This window comes from Carassius gibelio, chromosome A25, assembly GCF_023724105.1.
Source record: "Carassius gibelio isolate Cgi1373 ecotype wild population from Czech Republic chromosome A25, carGib1.2-hapl.c, whole genome shotgun sequence".
NCBI classification, from domain to species: domain Eukaryota; kingdom Metazoa; phylum Chordata; class Actinopteri; order Cypriniformes; family Cyprinidae; genus Carassius; species Carassius gibelio.
In genome coordinates, this window is record NC_068395.1 from 6,821,029 (window position 1) to 6,836,233 (window position 15,205).

Consider the following 15,205-nt stretch of genomic DNA (forward strand, 5'->3'; position numbering starts at 1 on the left):
TCTGCACCCTTTCTCACCCTATCCCGTGTGGTGTGTGGCTCTTTGAGACTGCGCTTAGTCAAGCAAGCCGCCCATGCTCACTGGCATTTCCTAAATGCTGCCCAAATGGGGGCCGACTCTCTCGCCCGCCTGAGTGGCACACACACACTCTCTTAGCAGGAGAGAGAGGGACGACAGAGACGGAGGGTGGCTGATGGAGTTCTGCCCCTCGTTCGCCATCACTGGTACCGTTATGGCTATTAGCCACTGCAGCGATGCATCTGATGCGTATTTCCTGTCACAGTGGTCTAGCTCCATTACGAATGCGCACGAGCGCGTGAGGCGCTTAATTTTCATCAGTCGACTGTGTGATGCCCTTTTAATGTCAGTGTCTTTTTTTAAATGGTATTTCTGTCAAAAGTCTCTAAAGGTAATAAATGAAGCTTACGGGAGTAGATCACTCGTGGGCAGGAGGGGCAGAGAGAGATAATTGACTTTCCAGAAAGCTTTGGAAATTATCTCCTGACTTCAGTTATTAACATGAACACACTTCTCTCAGGGAGGGGTTGCACATTGGCGCACAAAATGTGACATCAAAAGATTGGATTACTTTTTTTTTTGTATCTCACAATTAGGACTTCATATCTCAAATTTGCTATTTAATTTCTCACAGTTGTGGCATTATTTCTCACAGCTGCAATTTTATTTCTCACAATTGCAACAGTATCATAGTGTTATTATATATGTCATGGTTTATTTTTTTATTTATTATCAGTATTATTATTTTTATTTATTTTTTGCTTCGTAGTGGTAGCCTGCTTCCATCATTTACTAATCTTTTTCAATTAAAAAAAAAAAAAAAAAAAAAAAAAAATTAGCCAGATCCAAAAAGATTACAAAAGCAAAAATATTATTTTAATGTCACCTTTGGCTAATGGGCTTCATGAAATTCTGCATTCATAAAAATGATGATACAGCAAGCATATTTCATTATTTCCTTTAGTTCTCTGGCTCTTAACATGTTTTTCATTATATGCACAACAGTCTACCTGTCTGAAATATTATAAGCCTAAGATTGCATTTCAACCAAAGTGCCTATTTATGACCTCAAATAGTGGTTCTTATGACTTTTCCAAGTGATTTGCTTATTCGAGCGTTAATAGCAACAGCAACACTGCCTCATTTCTGCATAATATTCATATATGCTATTGGATATAATAGAGCTGTCTAGTTAATTATTAGTCGTCATTAAACTGTCCCTCAAAGGTCTGTTCTCAGCTCATATTCATTTCATTCCTGAAGGCATAATCACAGCTCAAAGAATAACGGCTTGCAGTTTAATTATTCTGTGTAAATACTTAAAGATACAAGGTGTTTTTACCCCAGCTACACACAAAAACCTTTATGAAACAGGCTTTGTTATTTAAACTGTGAAATTATGTTTTGTCATCTACTTTAATCATTCATTGTTCTCCTTCAAACAATGGAACTGCAAACGGAATCCCGTAAATTGACAGGAAATTACAGTACTCCTTTTACGGTCGACTCAAAACATTCAATTTGTTTTGAATCCAATGTTGAACCAGCAGTAGAAAAGAAAATGTTATAAACATGCATTCTGCATTTTGCTTAAACTCAATAAAGCACTTTTAGTAATTCTCCTCATGCACTGCATTGTCTCTGTGTGTTTGAATTATCCTGCTCTAATGTGTTTTTCATTAACACAGATCCTGCGCACTGGTGGGTGTTATGTTGACCATGTCAGATCCAAGTAGGGAAAGAGAGAGCAAGCAACTAAAAAAAATTCTAGTGCCATTTTGTTTTGTGTGCACTGTAATTAACTTGCCAGCAGTAGCACATTAGCGTTGCATTAAGCTCTCAAGAGAAGAGCTCAGGCGCTAGGTAAACAACAGGAGCTTGTGTCGACTGTGACTTACGTATTGCTTTGGAGACTCGGTGACCCTCATTAGAGTGGTGCCCTCTTCCTGGTGCCCACAAAAGCATGCAGGGCTTTAACTGTCACCCTGGCACCAGTGGTAATGCCTACCATTCCAGCTTGGTTAATTATTACTCATCTATGATGAGATTTCTTACAAATGTGGTTCATTATATTGAAGTTTTGAGCAGGCAGAACTCTCTGTAACATATAATACTTTGATAAGAATTAAGCCAAAGTTAAATGTGTTGAAATATTTACTTTTAAGACTTTATATGATATTTGCTAATGATTTATGATCAATTAGGTTTTATGTTGATGTCTGGTCCATAAGGACTAGATGTTGTTTCAATGCATTGTATGGAAATCCAAGCTAACTTTTTCTAGCATTGTATTTTTATATTTTTATTTTTTTTTTGTAATAAAGTTTGTTTCAAAAACTTTTCAACAGTTTAATATATATATATATATATATATATATATATATATATATATATATATATATATATATATATATATATATATATATATATATATATAGTTCAGTTTAACTAGTTCATGAATTATTTTGTGTTTGGTAATTTTTTATGTCTTAATTTGTTTTCATGGCATTTGTATGTTGTTTTCAAACATGTGCATTTTTACTGGGGCATGTTGTCACACATTTTGTTTTTTTTTACCAATTTCAAAAAAGAATTATGTTAGCTTTTTTATTATTATTTTAGGTTCAACATTTTAGCTAGTTCACAAATAATTTTGTGTTTCATAATTGTTTTACAGCTTTTTTCCTGTAGAAAATGATATACATATACATATACATATACATACATAAGGAAACATTTGAACTTGTCCTTTGTGATTTTATCAAAATTTTCTATTAGCCAAAACAACGTTCCATTTTTGCTAGTTTTGTATTTCCATATTGTTTTACTGATTAAATTATGTTGAAAAGTCTGTAATAGACTATTAATAACGACAGGTTCCATAGTGACAACTTGCCCCATGTAATTTTTTAGGAAAACATTAAAAACTACAAATTCTAAGACAATCTGCTACAACATTAGCGTGGCTTAGTGAACATTTCAGCAGCTGTGACTTTTCAAACCTCTGAAAGTAACCTTGAAGCATTTGGACACCTTGCATTCATCCTTTCCTCTCAATATGCACTCATCCGTCCATTGTTCCTGTCCATTACTCTTCCTCCAGCGTGCGGTCGCTCCTTTAGTGAACCTCTCGTTCGCAGCAGACCTGTCACCCCTGATGCGCAGTGGTAACGGCACCCAGCAGCACCGGCTCTGTGTGTCCTGTCAGGTTGCCGTATAAATTGTGTCAGGAACAATCTGTTGCCGATTTGTCCGTCTCTGGTGGTGTCCAGCCAAGCGGCAGGTCTGCAGCCTCTCTGACCTCAGGTGATGGGACCAACTGCCTTGTCACATGATATTTGTGGAAAGACCTGCACACCGTGTTTGTGTTTGCGAAAGAGTGTGTTTGTGTGTGTGTGTGCACGCTGTAGGCTGTTTGTACAGTAATTAGCTACAGTAGGGAGGAGGTGGCAAGAGTAATTCGAACAGACAAGATTTTTTACACTTGAAAGAGAGATCACACATACACTCGAAGTCTTTGTATATGGGAGAGACCGAGAAACTTGATACCTTGAAGAAATGTATTTTTGAAGGTAATGCAATTTTAGTATCGAAATTTCAGTTTGGTCACGTCCACAATATGCAGTATAGCCTGTAAACGTTTAGTGACGTGGATTCCATGTTATTCCATATTTGTAAATCTCTGTTCAGAATGACTTCATGTTGCAACATCAAATATGGATAGAAATAAAATCCATGATACAATGTGCAAATCTCCCAGAATTCCCTCTGGAAAGACACTCAGAAGCAAAAGCATGGTGTAAACTTGCTGTTTATGTGCTTTTAAGTGTATTCAACACTCTCTCTAAAAAAAATAAATAATAATAAATAAATAAATAAAGGTTCAAAGTTGTCACTGGGGTGGTACCTTTACAAAAGGCACACCTTTGTACCTAAACAGTCCACATTGGTACCTAAGGTGTACATGTTAGTATCTAAAAGTGACCAGTGACAGCTTTTGTACCTTTTTTCTCTGAGAGTGAACATATATACTTTACAAGGCTCTCTGGGGGTCAGACCCACAATCTTGGAGCGGTTAATAAACAGAACTGCTTGCGTCTTGCGGAAGAACATCGTAGCCGGAACTACTTCTCTCTGTTTATGTCTATGAAGAATCACAAAGGTACTGGGTTACTCCGCCGCGGTACCGAAGCAATCTAAAATAGTCCGAATATAAACACTTATTATAGGTGTACCCTAGTGATTCAGGACAAGCCAAAAACACGGTTTGGAAAATGGATTCATGGTGTACTCGCTTATTATATACATTTTTCTACATTTTGAACACAAACAAAGTTACGGACCACAGCTCTGATTGGTTATTTTTTACCGGGAGTGATGGAGTTTCTGCAAATGGCAATAGGACCACTGGGAGGAGCCAGAGGAGCTTGCTTTTTTCACAGATTATCGGTTTCATATTCTACTGTCAGGACATAATGACAGGTTTAATAAATATGTAAAAAAAATATATTTTTTTTTACAAAAGTTCCTTACAGCACCTTGAACACAGATATGAGATGGATCTCCTCAGTCTATCACAAAGCATCGTAGGAGACGTCACCATATCCCAACGGAAATGCAGGCGAGCCCGCGGTGACACGACCTTGGGTTTCTGCGTGTGTGTGTGTGTGTAGACGTGAGGTTTTGTGTGAAGTGGTCACTGTGGGGCATCGAAAGCAGCTGCAGCTGTCCACTCAGGGGTGTGTGTCCCGGGGTGTGATGGCCAGTGAGGGTGGTTTAGCCACAGCGTGGCAAAGTCGTCTGTTTGCTGAGGAGGTGACCAGGACCCCTGGGGGAACAGAAGAGGACACACACACTTCCAAAAACACACATGCATGCGACATTTGAAGAGTCAAACCGAGACACCATACTGGGCATTAGCACCAAACACCACATGACAGTTGCATTATCTTCTACTTCAATAGTTAAATGATATATAGACCTTTTGGTAAAATTTTATAAGAAATGTTTGTTAAATTTATTTAAAATATTTGAGAACAGTTTGAGATATTGCTGATATCTGAAATTTCTGATGAGGCCAGCTGTGTGTAAAGTTAAGGACTGGATAATTTGATTAAAATATTATTTTGTCATTTTTTTGTTGGTATTATGCAAATGTATGTTATGCATCTTCTTTAGGGCCATTTTTATATGTTTGATTATCTTAAAAAGACCTTTATCTTAAACCTTTACTAACTAAATTAATTAAATTTGTATATTTTGAAAACGTTCTTAAATGTTTCAGTGTCCTATTTGTGTCCTATTTTGTCATTAAGCAAATGTCTGTGCAATTTCAGTGCTTTACATGACGTTATTTTCTAAGATTTGCTCTCTTATTTTTGAAAAATATTAAAAAAAAACTTGTTATATATTTAAAATATATAATTTTATAAAAACAATAATAAAAGATTTTAAATAATTCAATAAAGTGTAAAACTAAATGTTTTATCAAATATTTCATATAAAATGTTTATAAAAACATTGTTAAGTTGCTATTATGTAAATATCTGTGGTGCATCTTTGGTTCTTTTTATGACTTTGTTTTTTAAAGATCATATCTTATTTTTTTTAATTGTTAAAAATCATGTTAAGTAAAAATTAAATTAAGTAAAAATTTAAGTAAACTTAATATTTGATTAAGTGTTTTATTATTAAATGTTTTATTAAGTATTTAATTAATTGAATTTAATTTAAAAAAAAATTTTGATAAATGTTTATAATAATATAAAAATGCTTAAGATAATAAAGTTGTTTTATTATTAAAAATGCATTTACGAAGGGTGTATATACTTGTGTATGTGTATGTGTGTTCAGATCTTTGATGCTGCAGGTGAGCCGGCCTCAGAATCAGTCGCCTCCTTTGCATAAGCACTAATGACAGCAGTCAGCACATGTAAATGAAGACGCTTCGCTCTGATTGAGAGAAAGCAATGTGGATGAGTAGCCACACACTAATCATCACAGCGGGGAGCTCCATCTGATTGAGTCCCATCATTCCACATGTGTTCAACATCGGTCCATTTAAATGTCAGGCCTTGATGGGCCACCCCAACTGCACACAGGGGAGGGGTGGGAGACGGGATGTTTGGGAAAGGGGGTGCGGTTGTGATCTGATGAGACGAAATTACTTTTTAATTAGTCGATTCTTTAGACTTTCATAATTGTTTTGGTCTTACAACAAATGTGAGGCCTGTAATTTTGAAAGCTATTTTCAGGATGAAAGCTCAGGCAGCATGAGAGAGAGTTTGAGAGATACTGAAAGGAGGGATGAAAATTATAGCGACGATTCAGTGTTTGAACACTCATTGTTTACTGTATGTTTTTAACTACATGTTGGTGCCCAAGACTGGTTACTAGTTTGAATCAAACTTTTTTTGAATAGTGAGTTTGATTGCAGGCTAGTTTCTATGACAGGGACCTTTGACCTCAGCTATGCTTGTCCTGTGATCTTGGCTTTTTTGAGTGTCCACTTTACCTTTAGCTCTCTGAATTATTGATTCTCTTTTGAATTAAATATTACCATACCCCATCTGTGTCTGCCTTATTGAGATCTACCCCTCTAGTGTGTGCATTTTATTATTATTTTTTTATTATTATTATTATTATTATTACCGATCAATAGAACATGCAACAGACCATGATTTTATGTGTGTGAGATGGCTCTAGAATGTATATATACTGTATATGTATATATAATGTATACATATATATTCTGTAATTATTGTGGCTGTAAATATAACAATAAAGTAAAAATATAAACATTTTAAATATATCCATGTATGGACAGAATAAATGGAAGAAAAAGAAAAAAGGAATTTGATGGCCTCAAATTAATGTCATCTTCTGTAGATCATGGAGCTCTGTTTCCCCCTAGTGGTCAGAATAAATTCAACTTCATTTTAAATCAGGTTTCTGTACTTTCTATCACATGCTTTTTACAGTAGACCGCGGAAAACCATTAGGTAAATGTCCTATGTTATAATATTAAAGAAAAATGTGGTTATTTGATAAAAATGGCTTTCCTATTTGTTATTGTTGTTGTTACAGAAATTCTGTGTGTGCGTGTGCGTTCTAAAAAAAAATATTTTAAAGGCTTTACATTTGTATATGTTATATATATGTCATATATATATATATATATATATATATATATATATATGTTTAAAATTAAAAATGCAATCAAGCAACTATGACCCAAAACTACAAAAAATGAAAAATACATTAAATGATAAACAGTTTAAGATTAAATTGGAGGAGTCCCTTTCTAACAAGTTTTCTTTGGCCACAAGATGGAACCAAAACTCTCAGGACTGAGGTTGGTCTATTATATATATATATATATATATATATATATATATATATATATATATATATATATATATATATATATATATATATATATATATATATATATATATATATATGCATTATGTGCAGCATAATTAGTAATTTAGCAGCAATATTTTTTAGGATATGGATAAGGCTGTATGTTATCAATAGAATTTAAGATATTAATAATTTTTTATTAACTGAGCAAAATCATAGTCCATGTTGTGAGTTGTTTTGTGCATAGGTTTGATAAAATGACTTGGTGATTATGTTTAATCATCGCAGAGTAGAATAATGGCATGAGATCAGATTCTCTACTCAAAGGTTGGAGTAATTTAGACATATCAAAGATATATCTTTATATACCATGCAAAGGTTGTTCTCTATCTTTACTTAATGAAGGTATATACATCCATGAAGCATATTATAATGATTTGAGTAGCAATAATTGTCTTCTCAGATTAGGGATAGATAGGATTGGGATTTGTTTCAGGATCAAGATTAGGTCAAGTGTAGGATTACGATTGTTATTAGGATTAAGCAAGGACTAGAAAGAATGGGTGACATCCTGTAACACAAGGTGACATGACTGACTGCTGCTAAACATGCAAGTGAAATGCTCATGATGTTAGGGGATAACATATCATCCTAATATTGTTTATAAATGAGGCATATCCTGTTTACTCACAAAATTAAGAAACACATGGAAAAGAAATGTTCATTTTAGTTAAAATTATTTCATAATCTCACCTTTTTATAGTTTTAAAGCTTCCACTTAGACCACAATAGTCTATTGTAAAGTACAAAAATAGACCTACTGTAGCAGCAAGAAGACTCATCAGTTTTTTAAGAGGATTTTTACTACAATCGCTAAAATGAGACACGAGATGGCGCCAGTTAGGTGATACGAGAGGACCATAGTTTAATAGTTAATTTGTGTGTGTGTGTGTGTGTGTGTGTGTGTTTTTATCATTCTAGTTCTTTAAGAATATGGAAAGCTTGAGTTTCGTCGTTCATCAACTGCAAAATATTGTTTTGAAAATGTTTCCAGCAATTCCTCCGTGTCATTATCATTGTAGTTATCGTGTGGATTCCATTATTCTTTTAGAACTTTTTATGCTTTAAAAAAAAAGATAATAATAATAATAATAATAATAATAATAAAAATAATAATAATAATAATATATATATATATATATATATATATATATATATATATATATATAAGTTTAGATTAGATTCGATTATTGTCCTGGGCTTAACAGGTCTTAACGATAAGGACACAAAGGAACGGTAGGCTATCTTTGGAAATTGGAATATTTTTTTCCAGCTGATGAACATGAAGAACATTTACACTTTACAGCCAATCAGAATCCACTAGACTTTAAAGAGCTCGAGCAGACGACAAAACTGGAGCATGCCCTTATAATAAACAGAACGTTATCGTCCCGTTGATGTGAACGCAAATGTACAGGTCCATCTAAAGTAATTAGCATATTGTGATAAAAGTTCATTATTTTCCATAATGTAATGATCAAAATTTTACTTTCATATATTTTAGATTAATTGCACACCAACTGAAATATTTCAGGTCTTTTATTGTTTTAATACTGATGATTTTGGCATACAGCTCTTGAAAACCCCAAATTCCTATCTCAAAAAATTAGCATATTTCATCCGACCTATAAAATAAAAGTGTTTTTAATACAAAAAAGTCAACCTTCAAATAATTATGTTCAGTTATGCACAATACTCGGGTCGGGAATCCTTTTGCAGAAATGACTGCTTCAATGCGGCGTGGCATGGAGGCAATCAGCCTGTGGCACTGCTGAGGTGTTATGGAGGCCCAGGATGCTTCGATAGCGGCCTTAAGCTCATCCAGAGTGTTGGGTCTTGCGTCTCTCAACTTTCTCTTCACAATATCCCACAGATTCTCTATGGGGTTCAGGTCAGGAGAGTTGGCAGGCCAATTGAGCACAGTAATACCATGGTCAGTAAACCATTTACCAGTGGTTTTGGCACTGTGAGCAGGTGCCAGGTCGTGCTGAAAAACAAAATCTTCATCTCCATAAAGCTTTTCAGCAGATGGAAGCATGAAGTGCTCCAAAATCTCCTTATAACTAGGTGCATTGACCCTGCCCTTAATAAAACACAGTGGACCAACACCAGCAGCTGACATGGCACCCCAGACCATCACTGACTGTGGGTACTTGACACTGGACTTCAGGCATTTTGGCATTTCCTTCTCTCCAGTCTTCCTCCAGACTCCGGCACCTGGATTTCCGAAAATTTGCTTTCATCCGAAAAAGTACTTTGGACCACTGAGCAACAGTCCAGTGCTGCTTCTCTGTAGCCCATTTCCTGCACACGCCTGTGCACGGTGGCTCTGGATGTTTCTACTCCAGACTCAGTCCACTGCTTCCGCAGGTCCCCCAAGGTCTGGAATCGGTCCTTCTCCACAATCTTCCTCAGGGTCCGGTCACCTCTTCTCGTGCAGCGTTTTTTGCCACACTTTTTCCTTCCCACAGACTTCCCACTGAGGTGCCTTGATACAGCACTCTGGGAACAGCCTATTCATTCAGAAATTTCTTTCTGTGTCTTACCCTCTCGCTTGAGGGGTGTCAATGATGGCCTTCTAGACAGCAGTCAGGTCGGCAGTCTTACCCATGATTGCGGTTTTGAGTAATGAACCAGGCTGGGAGTTTTTAAAAGCCTCAGGAATCTTTTGCAGGTGTTTAGAGTTAATTAGTTGATTCAGATGATTAGGTTAATAGCTCGTTTGGAGAACCTTTTCATGATATGCTAATTTTTTGAGATAGGAATTTTGGGTTTTCATGAGCTGTATGCCAAAATCATCAGTATTAAAACAATAAAAGACCTGAAATATTTCAGTTGGTGTGCAATGAATCTAAATCTTATATGAAAGTTTAATTTGTATCATTACATTATGGAAAATAATTAACTTTTATCACAATTTGCTAATTTTTTGAGAAGGACCTGTAGTTATCTAGTTATATCTAGTTATTTAGTTATCGTTCTTGATGTAAGGACCTGATAAGTAGATGATATACTGTACAGAATTGAATCAGCGAGGGTACGGCGTTTCCCAAAACCATAGTTGCTAAGTTAGCAACTTTGTTGGTTGCAATACAATTTCCCATTGCCAACCAACTAGCAACTATGCTTTTGGGAAACGCACCCCAGATTGGAGTATTTCAGAGAGCTGTATAATAAATGAAAATTGTATAATATTACTGTATCAGTGCCACAAGAGGGAGCAGGTTATGAGTGTATAACAGAAGGAACAGGAAACTGAGCTCTTCCAAAATTCCAGGACACTTTCAAGATATAATTATTTTTGCTTGGGGGAAGGGTGTGTGAGATCTCATGTAGCCTACAGAGCTGGACATTGTGGGTCTGCTGTTACAATGTTGAAAAAGCGTTCTTTTTAGCGTTTAGTGTCGGTTGACACTACTGTGAAGCGTCGGCTGATTGAACATCTTTTCAGCTGCCATCAGGCGGGAGCACACGGGGTCAGAGTTAGCCTCAGCCTGTGACATCCATCAGACGAGCATGGACAAATTTCCACAATCAATAGCATCTGACAGACAACAGGAGGTTATGGGCATCCCCGTCAACACGATCTAGTATTTTTCAAGTCTGACAGATGTGGGGTAATTAATCAATCATCAATCAATCAAAGCTGTTTCTAAACTACAGATCACATACATAGTTATTAACGGCGTGGAAAAGAAATAAAGCTTTTAAAGGGATCTTTCATCCAAAAATGAAAAAAACTCACCCTCGCCTATATCTTATGATTTCTTGTACAAACTTTTCTTTTCTATACAAAGTTAATGGTTACAACAAAAGCAATATTTCAATGAATAACTTTTATTTCATTTCGTCACCACAGCTAGCATTAGTTTTCAAGACTTGTAGGCCTATTTGTTATACCTTTTTTGGTATTTGACAGGCTTTGGTCATCATTCACTTGGTGTGAGAAAAAAAAACCCCCGCTCAATACGTTCTTCTAAACTTCTTTTATATTCCACAGAAAACTAAGTCAGGCTTGGAATGACATGGGGGTGTGTAAATGTTGATATTTCTTTTGACCGATTTGAAAGACATAGATTAATGACATCAGATACAAATCTTGCCGTTTTATTTGCATATAAACTTGGCTAAATGTCACAATGGATAAAAAAAGGGTCACAAAACATATAAAGAAAGCATTTACAATAGCAGAAATTAAATTTTTTTAAAAATGTGCTCAAACGATTGCAGATCCACTGTGAAATATACAATACACATCATTACAACAATGAGAAATGAAAGGGGTTAGTGTAATGTTTTTTTCCAGTTTTGAAACCAGTGGAATGTGAAGGCATTTCAAATCTAGGATAAACAATTGGGTTTGAAACTTTTCAGGGAGGTATCAAATTTATCTCCGACGCAGATTGTAATATTTCTATAGTCATATTGAAAGATCTCGTCCACTTTTAATATGTGCTAAATGCAAAGCCAGACCAGGTTTCTTTATGATCTGGAGAATTTGCACATTCAGCCTCTTCTAAACTACGTAAAGGACAAAAGCAGCACAGCGATAATGCAAAATTCAATTCACAACACAAAATCACTTCCATCTTTTGACAAACTGTGCCACCGTTTTTTATGTTGAGAGGAAAAATGTGTCTTATGGTGTTTAATGGCCTGGTAGATAAAGATGTGTCTTCTTGATTAGAAAAGTGCAAAGTCTGATTGGAGCAATAAATATCAGACTCACTGGACCCTTCAACAATACACCACACAAGGAGTTCATGACATTAAATAAAGTTATATTAAATTTACAAAGCACAATTAATATTAAATCAGACATGATCAAGTATTGCTGATGCTTTTAGGAGTACCTTTATAATGCACTTTTTAAGATCCTGACCAATAAAAAAGGAAAATCAAAAGGCAACTGATGCAAACAAGTTACAAATATGAATTCACCTACAATATTCATTCAAACGGTGTCGGCTTCAATCCGACTTTAAAAAATATTTCATTTCCATGCATTTTTAAATACAAGCAGTACAAAAAGACTAGTACTTTTAAGTAGAGAAGAGTTATGTAGAAAAAAGCGGGCGGGGCTCCAATGAGTCTCAGGAGTTTCCTGGGTTGGGGAGATCAAATATGATTGGAGGATTGGTAGGCTGGAAGCTGACTGTACATGTGGAGGAGTTGATAAATGTTGTATAGCCATCTGTCATTATGCCGTAACCTGAGAATGAGAAAGAAAACATTTTTATACAATAAAATGCTTAAATACTTGATTCATCCATTTAAATATTATTTTAAACGTATTACAATTTATATTATTTTTTTTAATATTACATAATGAATTTCTTGAATTTGATTAAACAAATATTTAAATAAGATTTCTAAGTGTGTGTGTGTGTCTATATACAGTATATATATATATATATATATATATATATATATATATATATATATATATATATATATATATATATATATATATATATATATATATACACATACACAGTATATATATATATATATATATATATATATATATATATATATATATATATATATATATATATATATATATATATATATATATATAGACACACACACTTTATATATACCTTCATGGATTCCCCCATATGCGTGGAGTTTGGGTCGGACCCTCTTTTGTACGGTGTTGAGTAGTTCCACACAGCCAACTCTCTGAAGTTCTTTGGGAACCCAATCTCTGAACCCTGGAAAAAGTCCAGAATCACATCCTTAGTGGTGTATCATCACATTTATGATGACTTTAAAAAAAACAACAGTCCATCCGCAGACACAAACTGATGTATACATGCTCAACATCTACATTTACATTCACATTTCAATGCTTACCCAGAGGAGGCCCGTGTGTCATAAGAACATCCACATCTTCAGGGATCTGGTTCCACTTATCGAGGAGAGACTGGCCGCGAGGTAAGTTAAAGCCCCATCCATTAAACCACGGGGTCCTGTGGGAGCAGACATTCGCATTTCATACACTTCATAAATGTCGAATTCATCATAAACATGCCTGCATGCTGTTCACACACACATGTGCAGAACGTGACCGTATTATCAAAGAGAATTTTCAAAGTAGACCACTTGGTAAGCTGCATACATTTTTTTTTAAAGTACAAAAACGCCTCGGAGTATTGCAGTATCAGATTTGAGGCCATGGCACAACTCAAGCTATTCATTTCAGCCTCCATCAGGGCATCCGGCGGATCGCAGAGGTCATCTGCAGAGGAGGCAGATTGTTCAAGCTGTCAGCACCAATGAGCAGAAGCATGTTAATAAGAGTTTTATTTCCCCTCTGGGATGGGCCTGCTGACAGCCTGCGGTAACCCGGGCCAGACCTTTATTTACCACTCTCAGACCCCGTCTGATAAGGGCCAAGTATCTTGCCCAGCTATTCAAGCCTGCGCAGGGCCAGGGCTAAATGTAGGCCTTTGGTAGAGAGGGCAGGAAGTGACCTCATGCTGATAAGCAGAGCTGGGTGATGGATGGAGACAGTGCAGACAAATGAGAGTTGGAAGCGCTTCGGAGAGCAACGTCTGCAGCAGCATTCAGCACATATTATGAGAGGATTCTTACATAGGACTATATGGAATGAAAGAAGCATTAGAAAGGATGCGATTACTAATACTAAAGAGATTTGTTGTAGCAGCTATTCCCATTAATGAATCTTAAAAGAGCTTGATTCTACCCATACTCACAGGCATACATATATGTATGAACTCAAATGCCCAGCTGTCCAGAGGTCATTTTACAAGGAGCACTTGACAAAGTCAGAGCCTCTGAGAAGCAGAAGGTTAAGACTAGAGGGGGAAAGGGTTTTCATAACATGTTCTCTCGAGACCTGAGGCCTGGATCTTCTTTTTCAGTCACTGAATTATGTTGAAATAGACGAGGGACTAGGGCGCAGGCACTTGTACCACCTTAGAATAACAATAAAAACCCTGGTGCCGAGAATTGAAAACCCATTACAGAGAGAATGAAAATGGATTTAGAGGGGGAAATGGAAAAGCATGGCTGTTGCTTTAAAATACAGTATCTGCCAAATAAACTTAGAGACCCAGTTAAACCTTGAAAAAACAAAGGTCTGTCAAATAAAAAAGTTGTTCTCCAAATACATTTCCTAATCAGATGTGACATAAGGTTCGCAAAAAAAAAAAAAAAAAAAAAAAAATGAAAGACAGAATTGCTGAATTGTTACAAAATTATTTAAAATGCACTCAAAACTTAAATAAATAAATCAGTAACCAATCCAATGTGCCCATTTTGATGGCAAAAATGCTACAAGAAGCTGCACAAAACAACTGCCAATTAACCAACTTTGTAAATGTTTAATATAAAATTATGTAGAGCAGACCAATATGGTCTAATGAGATTCACTGTGGGCGGGGTTACACGCAGCGATGCTATAGAAATAGGAACCAAGCATTGTCAATCATTGCTGTTGGTTAATAAAAAAAAAACTGTAGGCTATATGGAAAATACAGCATTTGTTTATCATTTTATTGCATCCAGTGTTATTTTAGTATTACTTTTAATAGATTAAATATTTTCAGTTTAGTACAAGTTATTTTTTGTGCAGTTTTTTGTTTTATTAATATTTCTATATCGTTTCGTTTTTCTATAATATTTTTTATAGTTTTTTTTTTTTCAGTTCAACTTATTTCAGTTCACTTATTTTCCAAAGCCACATTTTAAGCTAATTTCTCTTTATCTTCATATTTTATTTTAGCTTTATTTT

At 35.4% G+C, this 15,205-nt stretch overlaps 1 protein-coding gene across 1 annotated transcript; it reads right to left on the reverse strand.

The window, feature by feature from the left end:
* Positions 1-11,529: 11,529 nt before the first annotated feature.
* Positions 11,530-13,494, reverse strand: LOC127946963 (metallophosphoesterase MPPED2-like). Its single transcript, XM_052543816.1, has 3 exons — positions 13,303-13,494; positions 13,047-13,160; positions 11,530-12,655 (listed from the first exon to the last, which is right to left on the reverse strand). The coding sequence occupies exons 1-3, from the start codon at positions 13,322-13,324 to the stop codon at positions 12,537-12,539; spliced, it is 255 nt and encodes an 84-aa protein (XP_052399776.1). The 5' UTR covers positions 13,325-13,494; the 3' UTR covers positions 11,530-12,536.
* Between the last annotated feature and the right edge of the window lie 1,711 nt (positions 13,495-15,205).

What these genes read in the sequence shown, in the direction of transcription:
- LOC127946963 (XM_052543816.1), bottom strand. Translation starts at nt 13,324, where the DNA reads ATGACACACGGGCCTCCTCTGG. An exon ending in GACACACGGGCCTCCTCTGG is followed by an intron (nt 13,161 to 13,302) that starts GTAAGCATTGAA and finishes GACTTTTTCCAG; the next exon opens with GGTTCAGAGATTGGGTTCCC. An exon ending in ATATGGGGGAATCCATGAAG is followed by an intron (nt 12,656 to 13,046) that starts GTATATATAAAG and finishes TCTCATTCTCAG; the next exon opens with GTTACGGCATAATGACAGAT.